The sequence below is a fragment of the Colobus angolensis genome, unplaced genomic scaffold, assembly GCF_000951035.1.
Source record: "Colobus angolensis palliatus isolate OR3802 unplaced genomic scaffold, Cang.pa_1.0 Scaffold39, whole genome shotgun sequence".
Classification (NCBI taxonomy): domain Eukaryota; kingdom Metazoa; phylum Chordata; class Mammalia; order Primates; family Cercopithecidae; genus Colobus; species Colobus angolensis.
The window spans coordinates 2,463,005-2,472,782 of NW_012117265.1; the positions used below are offsets into that span (position 1 = coordinate 2,463,005).

General features: G+C 57.4%; 3 protein-coding genes across 3 annotated transcripts in view; 1 reads left to right on the forward strand and 2 right to left on the reverse strand.

The window, feature by feature from the left end:
- Window positions 1–1,686, reverse strand: part of LOC105520854 (chromosome unknown open reading frame, human C19orf38) — a 33,166-nt gene extending 31,480 nt beyond the window's left edge. The window contains exon 1 of the mRNA XM_011954832.1: window positions 1,462–1,686. Coding sequence (XP_011810222.1) covers window positions 1,462–1,482 — 21 coding nt within the window. The 5' untranslated portion in view covers window positions 1,483–1,686. The remainder of the gene's footprint in view (window positions 1–1,461) is intronic.
- A 378-nt stretch (window positions 1,687–2,064) lies between these two features.
- On the forward strand, window positions 2,065–5,926 carry TMED1 (transmembrane emp24 protein transport domain containing 1). Its single transcript, XM_011954834.1, has 4 exons — window positions 2,065–2,363; window positions 3,037–3,134; window positions 3,271–3,454; window positions 5,150–5,926. The coding sequence occupies exons 1-4, from the start codon at window positions 2,181–2,183 to the stop codon at window positions 5,366–5,368; spliced, it is 684 nt and encodes a 227-aa protein (XP_011810224.1). The 5' UTR covers window positions 2,065–2,180; the 3' UTR covers window positions 5,369–5,926.
- Window positions 5,927–6,466: 540 nt separating this feature from the next.
- DNM2 (dynamin 2) overlaps window positions 6,467–9,778 on the reverse strand; it is a 56,421-nt gene continuing 53,109 nt past the window's right edge. The window contains exons 18-20 of the mRNA XM_011954833.1: window positions 9,151–9,383; window positions 7,973–8,224; window positions 6,467–7,392 (exon numbers count right to left, since the gene is read on the reverse strand). Of these exons, the coding sequence (XP_011810223.1) occupies window positions 7,323–7,392; window positions 7,973–8,224; window positions 9,151–9,383 (555 nt within the window). The 3' untranslated portion in view covers window positions 6,467–7,322. The remainder of the gene's footprint in view (window positions 7,393–7,972; window positions 8,225–9,150; window positions 9,384–9,778) is intronic.

Below are 9,778 nucleotides of genomic sequence, written 5' to 3' on the forward strand. Positions count from 1 at the left end.
GAGTCTCGCTCTGTCGCCCAGGCTGGAGTGCAGTGGCGGGATCTCAGCTCACTGCAAGCTCCGCCTCCCGGATTCACACCATTCTCCTGCCTCAGCCTCCCAAGTACCAGGGACTACAAACGCCCGCCACCACGCCCGGCTAATTTTTTGTATTTTTGGTAGAGATGGGGTTTCATCGTGTCAACCAGGATGGTCTTGATCTCCTGACCTTGTGATCCGCCTGCCTCAGCCTCCCAAAGTCTTGAGATTACAGGCGTGAGCCACCACACCCAGCCTTAAAATGGTTAATTTTATGCAACATGAATTTTACTGCATTTTTTAAATATCAATTTTAGTAATCCCAACAGTTTGGGAGGGTGAGGAGGCAGGTGGATGGCTTGAGTCCAAGAGTTTGAGACCAGCCCAGGCAACACAGGGATATCTGATCTCTACAAAAAATGAGGCATGTGGTGTACACCTGTAGTCCCAGCTACTCAGGAGGTTGAGCTGGGAGAGTCGCTTGAGCCCAGGAGGTTGAGACTGCAGTAAGCCATGATGGCCTCACTACATTCTAGTCTGGGTAACAGAGCAAGACCCTGTCTTTAAAAAAAAATCCGGCTCACGTCTGTAATCCCAGCACTTTGGGAGGCCAAGGTGGACGGATCACAGGGTCAGAAGACTGAGACCATCCTGGCTAACACGGTGAAACCCTGTCTCTACTAAAAATGCAAAAAATTAGCCGGGTGTGGTGACACGTGCCTGTAGTCTCAGCTACTCCAAAGACTGGGGCAGGAGAATTGCTGGAACCCAGGAGGTGGAAGTTGTAGTGAGCCGAGATCACACCACTGCAGTCTAGTCTGGGCAACAGAGGGTGACTCCATCTCAAAAAAAAAAAAAAAGGATTCACCCATTCTCCACTATTATTTCAAATTGTCCAAGCAGTGAGTGTAAATGATAGAAAAACTTGGAGTGAAAAGGAATACCAAATTGACATTACAAAGAGCTACTTCCCCAAATTTTCCAAATGCAGTAAAGTGCTGACAATAGCCAGCTGTATTTGAGGGGTCTTTGTCATCACCTGCCAACCTTTTCTGGGTTTATCTTTGAAGACTAAACATTTCTGTGTACACAGTTTATGTTTAGATGGGAACCAAACAACAGATTTTTACTAAGGGTCTGTGATATGCCACGCACTGTGGAGGTAAGCACTCAACAAGCATTTCACTTATCCTCAAGACAGCCCAGTAGGGTAGACCTATTATCCCCATTTTGCAGAGGAGGACACTGACGCTCAACAGAGGGACTGCCTCAAGTAATGGGTGGGGCAGGAGTTGAAATGTGGCTCCCAGTTCGACGCCACGTTCGACGCCTGAGGGAAAGTGGGAGAATCGCAAGGTGGCTCCCAGTCCCACACTCTCCTCACCTCTTCCTACCTGGGCTGTGGTTCTTCTGACCCGAGTCTACTGTAATGGCTCTGTTTACCTGCTGGCCCTTGAGGTGCATGGTGTGGCCACACCTCTCCACTGTCTATAAACCAGGAAAGTGCTAAATATGAACCAAGCCTCATCTCAATTCTCACAGCCGGCCTACAGGGTGGTTGTTCCATCACTCCCGACTTACGAGGAAACTGATACGCTGATGCTTCTAAGGCTCAAAAGGCGTCGAACCTGGAGGCACGTTTCCAGGGCAAGCAAAACACGACGCCACAGGTTATCCCCGCCCCGCCCCCAGCTGAGCCTTTTTATACGCGAGCCCTACGGGTCGCGTACAGGACCACGCCTAGTCGCTATTTTTGGGTCCACTCCACCCCGTCGATCCCGCCAAAGGTTGGCTCGCGCGGCGCACTGTGGGAAAACCGCGGGGAGGTGCCTAAAGCGGACCCTGCCGCCTCTAACTTTAGTTGTCTTAGCTACTGCCTACAAAAGATGCGCCATTGTGGGACTTATTTTTATAATTTTCCTCCACCAGCGGCCGAGACGAGAGCCGAGGCCTTTGAGAACAATATTCCTAGACGGTTGTTTCCGGGCGCATCAGGCATTCATTCGGGCAGCCTGTCCCTCTGGAGGGGTCCTTCGCTCCTGGCACCTCTGGTTACGGACAACGTACAGAAGCCACTGCCAATGAGCTCCGCCGAGTAGGACGGGGGCAGGGCTAGCGCTTAAAGGAGCCGCGACCCCTTTGCAGACCAGAGGGTGACCCGGATGATGGCGGCCGGCGCGGCCCTAGCCCTCGCCTTGTGGCTACTAATGCCACCAGTGGGGGTGGGAGGGGCGGGACCTCCGCCAATCCAGGACGGTGAGTTCACGTTCCTGTTGCCGGCGGGGAGGAAGCAGTGTTTCTACCAGTCCGCGCCGGCCAATGCAAGCCTGGAGACCGAATACCAGGTAGAGGGTCGCGGACTGGGCAGCCAGCGGAGTCAGGGAGAGGGGGCGTGGCCAAGTGGCCGGGGCTTGGCGCGCTTTAGGAAGAAGGGGGAGGAGTCCGTGCTTGGGAGCGCGGGGGCGGAGCTAGCAAGAGATGGACAGATGGGGCAGGGACGGTGTGTGGGAGCGGAAGGGGAGGGAATAATAAGGCGGGGCTAGAGTGAGAGATCGAGTGGGCGGGGCCAACCATAAGTATAGGGAGCCTCTGAGAGGACAGGACTCTCGCTGGTGGGCGTGGCAATAGTGCTGATAGGTCGACTACGGGGGCGTTGCCGACAGAGGCCTTTCTTGGGGGTTAGACTAAGGAAAAAGGCTGGGTCTATCCTCTTTCGGAGGCGGAGCCAAGTGGGGGCGTGGTCAGGTAAACCTCCATTAAGGACTTTTGATAGGTGCGTGGTCAGCTGAAAGTATGGACCCCAAGCTGTCATATCAATGAGGGTAGAGGCAAGGGGCGCAGCCATTGGGACAGGTGGGGGCGGGGACCGGTTGTGGGTGTGCGACCGTTCATGTAAGCCCTTGGTATTGACCGTTCATGTAAGCCCTGTATTGATCAGTGTTGGTTCAGCCGTAGCCCTCTTTGGTAGGCGCCCTTGGCCTACCGCTAGCCCTCCACCCACTCTTACCTGTCCCCCAGGTGATCGGAGGTGCTGGGCTGGACGTGGACTTCACGCTGGAGAGCCCTCAGGGCGTGCTGTTGGTCAGCGAGTCCCGCAAGGCTGATGGGGTACACACGTGAGTTCAGTCCTAATGCCTTCCTGGGTTCAGTTACAGCCCTGCCCCTCCCAGGAGGCCTCAGGTTACCGCCCTGACTGCCCCAGAGTCGGCTGGCCGGCCACCCTGGTTCATGTTTGTGTGTCTGTCTGCCCAGCGTGGAGCCAACGGAGGCCGGGGACTACAAGCTGTGCTTTGACAACTCCTTCAGCACCATCTCCGAGAAGCTGGTGTTCTTTGAATTGATCTTTGACAGCCTCCAGGATGACGAGGAGGTCGAGGGATGGGCAGAGGCTGTGGAGCCCGAGGAGATGCTGGATGTTAAAATGGAGGACATCAAGGTGTGTCCAGGGTGCACTGAAGCCACTCCTTCCAGATCTCTAGGATTCATCTGGGGCGCCCCCTTTGGGCTGACCTAGCCTCCCCTCCGAAGTGGTGCCCCCAACTGAATTATAGTAACAGTAGCAGCTCTTAAAATAAGTAGTTCATTTCAGGCCGGGCATGGTGGCTCACGCCTGTAATCCCAGCACTTTGGAAGGCTGAGGTGGGAGGATCACCTGAGGTCAGGAGTTCGAGACCAGCCTGGCCAACATGGTGAAATTCCGCCTCTACTAAAAATACAAAAATTAGCTGGGTGTGGTGGCGGGTGCCTGTAATCCCAGCTACTCAGGAGGCTGAGGCAGGAGAATTACTTGAACTCAGGAGGTGGAGGTTGCAGTGAGTTGAGATCACGCCACTGCACTCCAGCCTGGGCAATAAGAGCGAAACTCCATCTCAAAAAAAAAAAAAAAAAGGTAGTTCATTTTTAGGTGTAAACCCTGGTGTAAAGGTTTAAGGAACTCATATCATAAATAACTTCATACCGTAAAACTCTATAACCACTTTGTGAAGTAGACCCCATGCTCAAATCATCCCTATTTTACAGGTGGGAAAAGTGAGATACAGGATGGCTGAGCAACTCACGGCCACACAGACCAACTAGCAGAGTTGGTACTGAACCCACGCAGGTTTCAGCAACTATGCTCTTAACCACAAGCAAATATGTTCTGTACATTTATTAGTATTTTAATTAACTACTTATTTTCAAACAGATCTCTCTTGGTCACCCAGGCTGGATTGCAGTGGCACGATCTCGGCTCACTGCAACCTCTGCCTCCCAGGTTCGAGCAGTTCTCCTGTCTCAGCCTCTCGAGTAGCTGCACTATCGTGCCTAATTTTTGTATTTTTAGTAGAGACAGGGTTTCACCATGTTGGCCAGACTGGTCTCAAACTCCTGACCTCAGGGGATCTGTCCACCTTGGCCTCTCAAAGTTCTGGGATTACAGGTGTGAGCTACGGCAAGGCAAGGTCTTGCTGTGTCACTCAGGCTGGAGTGCAGTGGTGTGATCACAGCCCATTGCAGCCTCAAACTGCTGGGCTCAAGCAATCCTGCCACCTCAGTGGGACTACAGGTGTGCACCACCACACGTAATTTTTTGTTTTCTGTAGAGACGAGGTTTCACCATGCTGGCTATGGTGGTCTTGAACTCCTGGGTTTAAATGATCCTCCTGACTTGGTCTCTTAGTGTTTGCATTACACGTGTAATCTTGCCTCAGCCTCCTGAATAGCTGGGATTAGTTGCGCATCACCACCCCTGGCTAATTTTTTTGTAGAGATGGGGTTTGGCTATGTAGCCCAGGCTGGTCTCAAACTCCTGGGCTCAAGCGATCCTCCCACCTCAACCTTCCAAAGTTCTGGGATTACAGGCATGAGCCACCATGCTCGTCCTTGTGCATTTATTTAGGCATTAAATTTTCACAGCAGCTTGGAAGCTTATAGAAGAGGAAACAGGCTCAGATAGGTTAATTAAGTTGCTCATGGTCACACAGCCAGTGAGTGGCAGGGCGAGGATTTGAACTTAGCCTGAACAAGTCTGTGTTTGCAGCTGTACCTTCCTGGGCTAATACAGCCTCCCTCCATATCTCCCGGTTTTTTTGGTCTCTGGTTCCCGATGGGCGGAGGGAGGCCTGACCCTTCCCCTCCCTCTGCCCTGCAGGAGTCCATTGAGACCATGCGGACCCGGCTGGAGCGCAGCATCCAGATGCTGACGCTACTTCGGGCCTTCGAGGCACGTGACCGCAACCTGCAAGAGGGCAACTTGGAGCGGGTCAACTTCTGGTCAGCTGTCAACGTGGCGGTGCTGCTGCTGGTGGCCATGCTGCAGGTCTGCACGCTCAAGCGCTTCTTCCAGGACAAGCGCCCGGTGCCCACGTAGCCCCTGCCATGGAAGGAAGTACAGGACGAAGGAGGGGCAGCGGGGTGTATGCGTATGAGACTTGGGGGTCCCTCCCCAATTTTAGTTTCCTGCCAAAACGGGAGTGTGCAGTCAGGGCCTGTGGTCTGGCCCCGTGAGTCTCCTTCCGTCCTCAGCGGGCAGGGAACACCTCTGGCTTGCAGAAGGGACGGCTCAGCGGCTGCACCGACGGTCCTGGAAATCTCGCATGGTGGGCACTGCAGTGTTGGAACGTGAGCCTCAGATTTCCTGGCCCCTGTACTGTAAATGTGCCTTAGCCTAAGCCTTCCATCCTGTGTTACCGTTGCCTGGTGCGGGGCAGGGCCTAACAAGGAAACCTGGGCCCTCCAAGCCAGGCTGAGGTCTGGTAACAGACTGCCAGGAAGGGGGCCTGGAAGACCACCTGCCCCGGCCCCTCTTCCTGCAGGGGCCCCACACACGCATGAGGGATGGCCTGGCCAAAGTCTAGGCAGAAGCCTCCTGGAACAAAGGGTGGTGTGGCCTGGGCATTGGAGTCAATAAATTGTGGTCAGAAAATCACAGAGCCTGCTGATTGGGGCTCAGGGACACCAGCTAGGACAGACCGGCCCCGGAAGGGGGCAGCCAGACTGGCGGGAGGGGCCTCCCACGAAGCTCAGAAGAAAGGTCTTGCGGGAGCCGATGGAGGTGGTCGCCTGGCACAAGAGAAAAATCAGAAAGCAAAGTTTAACTGAGTCCCAGCTGAGCCACGAGGCCTGGGCTTCCCCATGAGAGGGTGAGAGAAGCAGGGCCTGAGGGTAGGAAGTGGGTGGAGCATTGGGGTCCTGGCTTCACCAGGCAGCAGCCAGGCCTGTGCACGTGGGGGTGTGTGGGGGATCAGAAAACATCTGCTCCCACTTCTCACGTGCTAAGGAAAATAAAAGCTCTCCCCTGTATCCAGTGGCTTTCTCTGAAAGGCGACACCCAGGAAAGCAGAGCCCTCAGGGAGGTGTGAGGCGCTTCTGTTTGCAGGGACCTGGGCGTCCTTGTGGGAGGCCTGATGGGGGAGGTGGCACCCACGTCCCCAGCCCGAACACTAACACAAGAGGCCCACACAGCAGCCACCAGCAGCGTCTTCCCTTTATTTTAGTTTATTAATAGGATACAGAGTGCAGGCACTTACAGTGGTCAAACCGAGCGAGGAGTGGGTGAGGTCTGCTCAGAGAGAGGCCGCCAGGGGCCCACCCCATCAGGGAGGCATGGGTGGGAGCTGACAGGCCCCCAAGGCCCCCCCGCCACCACCACCCACATAGCCCAAGCCCAGCCACCCTGGGGGACCCAGGAGGAGGAGGAGAGAGGAGTAGGGCAAGGCCGGCCCGGGCCAACGGCTCCGGGCCTAGCAAAGGCACCTCTGGCAGCCGAGGCTGGGCCGGGCTCAGGCTGCGTGGTTAATATGGCCAGGAAGGACTATGTACACCTCAGGCCTGGCAGTCAGGCACTCCTGAGCCCACTGGACCAGGCTTGCCACTGGGGAGCTCCTGCTCATGAGAAGTTGATATACCCCTGCACCCCAGCAAGGCCTGGGGACATAGGCGCCCTTGGTGCCCCCGATTCTAGGAGGCCTGCCCTACATGGGCCTTCCCAGCCCGAGAAGACCCCGGCAGAGTCCCCCCCAGGCTGGACCCCTCATCCAGGATGGCGTCAAGGGTTCAGATTCCCCTGTGCCACCCTGAGACTCCATCCCCCAAAGTGCATCACCCCAGCGCCCCCTGCCTGGAGTTTCAGGGCCCCTTTGCGCAGTGCGGTGTCCAGCCAGGCATGGGGGCCGGCCCTGGACCGGGGCCAGCGTTAAGGAAGAGGCCAGGGCTGCCCACTGGGAGCCTGGTCCCGGCATAGGGGCGGCAGAGGGCCCCAGACCACTGAAGCTCCGGCGCCGCGGGTGCGTGAGGCCCCCCCGACAGCACGCGCCCCTCGAGGCCTAGTCGAGCAGGGATGGCTCGGCTGGGCGGATAATGGTGGGCCGGCTGGGTGCAGCAGGGGGTCTTCTGCTGCAAAGAGAATAAAGACAGGTGGGGAGGGGGAGACGGCAGTGAGGCCGTGAGCAGGAGGCAGGCCTGGGTAGAGGACCCGGCCCCCACCCACACACTACCCCACGGTGTTCACCAGACTGACCTCCGCAAGCCACCAAGGCGTTGGGGAGGAGTGCCAAACCCAGGCATCGACTCGCCTGCCGTTTGACCCTCGGTGAGGCCCCTGCCCTCCCTGGGCCTCAGCTTCCCCACTGGAGAAGTGGGGAGAATAAAGCCTGGCCCACGGGGTAGGCTGAGGCAGGCAGGGGTAGGAAGGAGAAGGAGGTAAACGGTGGGAGGAGGTGCCCAGCGTGAGGGTTCCCTAGCTGCCTGGTGATGCACCCCCATGGGCAGAGGGCAAGCTGGAAGCTACTCTGAGACGCTGAACAAGCCTCTTGACCTATCTGGGCCTGTTTTCCCACGAGCCAAACAGGGATGAGGGCGATTCCTCTACTCCAGCAGCCGGGCACGTGGTGAGAGCTCACTTGGAGGAAGTAAGACAGGAGGAGAGACCCCAGGGCGCAGGCAGTTGGGGTGCAGGGCAGAGGGTCAGCCTTACCTGGGGACTCCTGGGGGGATCCCTGGGGGAATCCGAACTGGCCGAGATGGGATCTGAGGTGGGGCTGGGAAGAGGTCATTGTTGGCAAACACGCTCTGGGGTCCAGGCCGGGATGGGATTGGGGGCGCCGAGAAGGAGGCTGCTGCCCCCACGGGCACAGGAATCAGGGGGGGCCCTGGAGTGGGGCCCCGCACCGCTGGGGGCCGGCCGGGGGGGTGTATGCTGGACACCGGTCGGCGCTGTGGAGTGGGGCTGTGAGGAAGGAGAGGCTGTGAGCTACAGATACAGATGGCGCAGGAGCCCCCGCCCTGCCACTGTGGCTGCCAGAACTTGAGGTGGGGGCTGGCTGGGGGGGACAGTGCAGGTGCAGTGGGATCCTCCCACCCCAACCTGAGCGCTAGACCCACCTTCCCTTGCCCTTGGCCCCCAAGGACTCCAACTGCCCTCTGACCTCATCCCCACGGCCCCCACACGGCCAGACACTTCGCACTCACAGGGCCCCCTCAGGCCTTGGGCCTGGGATCCACCCTCACAGGCAAAGACACTTCCAGAGTCCTCCAGATCAAGCCCTAATGCCTCCAGGGGCCGTGGAACCTGCAAGCCCTGTCCAGACACCCAGGTTCCCTCGTGGGCCTCAGCACCTGCTGACTGCAGGCCCGGGTACGATGTCCTCCCCCTAGGGAACGCCATGGATGGCTCCCCAAGGGCTCTGCAGGGCGGCCCCCTCTGAGGTTCCCTGCCCGATGGCCTCAATGGACAACTCAGGGGCGGCGGCAGCTCTGGCCATGCCTTGTGTTTGCCCCTCCAGAGCCTCCCATCTGCCCTTCTCTGTGGTTCAGGAGGCTCGTCTCTCTCCCGTGGCTGCTGCCCCTCCAGCCTCTTATCCGGCTTCCATTTGGGCTGTGCCGACAGAAGGCACCAGCAGAGGGCAGGCAGGGTATTTATTCACAAGGTCCTGCCCTAGAGCTGCGGGGCTGGCTGGCCCCCATACCCTTTCTCTTCCCTCCTCCGGCCTCGGCAGGGCAACAGCTCCCACGGTGCCCAGCCCTGGGTGCCACCCCTTCTCCTGCCCACCCTTGGGTTGTGTCCTGTTTCCTGCCAGGACCCTGCAGGACACACAGGAAGGCCAGGAACCTGCAGGCCGAATGCTTGACGGCAGGGGAACCAGGCTTCCGGACCTGTGGCTGCTGGCGCTCTGGAGCCAGGTGTCGTCGACAGGCGGGGGTACGGGCGTGGACACAGTGCTGGTGCTGATGTCGCCGATGATGTTGAGCGCCTCCTTGAGGGCATGGTACATGCGCAGCATGTCGTCCCGCCGCTGCGCCTGGTCGGCCGACTCCTCCATGAGGCTGCTCTGGTCCGCTGAGGAGTATAGGTAGGCCAGAAGCTCGTGGTGGATGAAGGCTTTCGTCTGTGGGCAGGGGTTGGGGAGGGTCAGGCTTGCACATCACCCCAACCCAGAACCCACAGTGACTGCTGGAAAAACATCTCCCACAGGGCGGGGCCACCCCCAGACTTTTTTGTAATTATCCTGCCTCAGGCTCCCGAGTAGCTGGGACCACAGGTGCGTGACACTATGCTTGGCTAATTTTTGTAATTTTTGTAGAGATAAGGTTTCACCATGTGGCCCAGGCTGATTATGAGATTCTTATTTAACTTATTTCTAGTATCTTGCCTCTTCTATTGATATCTTTTCTCCTGTTTTAGCTTATTTATTTATTTCCTTAGCCTTGGCAAAATAATTCTGTTATATCTTTTTTTTTTTTTTTTTTCTTGAGACGGAGTCTCGCTCTGTCGCCCAGGCTG

What these genes read in the sequence shown, in the direction of transcription:
- TMED1 (XM_011954834.1), top strand. Translation starts at nt 2,181, where the DNA reads ATGATGGCGGCCGGCGCGGCCCTAGCCCTCGCCTTGTGGCTACTAATG. An exon ending in AAGGCTGATGGGGTACACAC is followed by an intron (nt 3,135 to 3,270) that starts GTGAGTTCAGTC and finishes CTGTCTGCCCAG; the next exon opens with CGTGGAGCCAACGGAGGCCG. An exon ending in TTAAAATGGAGGACATCAAG is followed by an intron (nt 3,455 to 5,149) that starts GTGTGTCCAGGG and finishes TCTGCCCTGCAG; the next exon opens with GAGTCCATTGAGACCATGCG.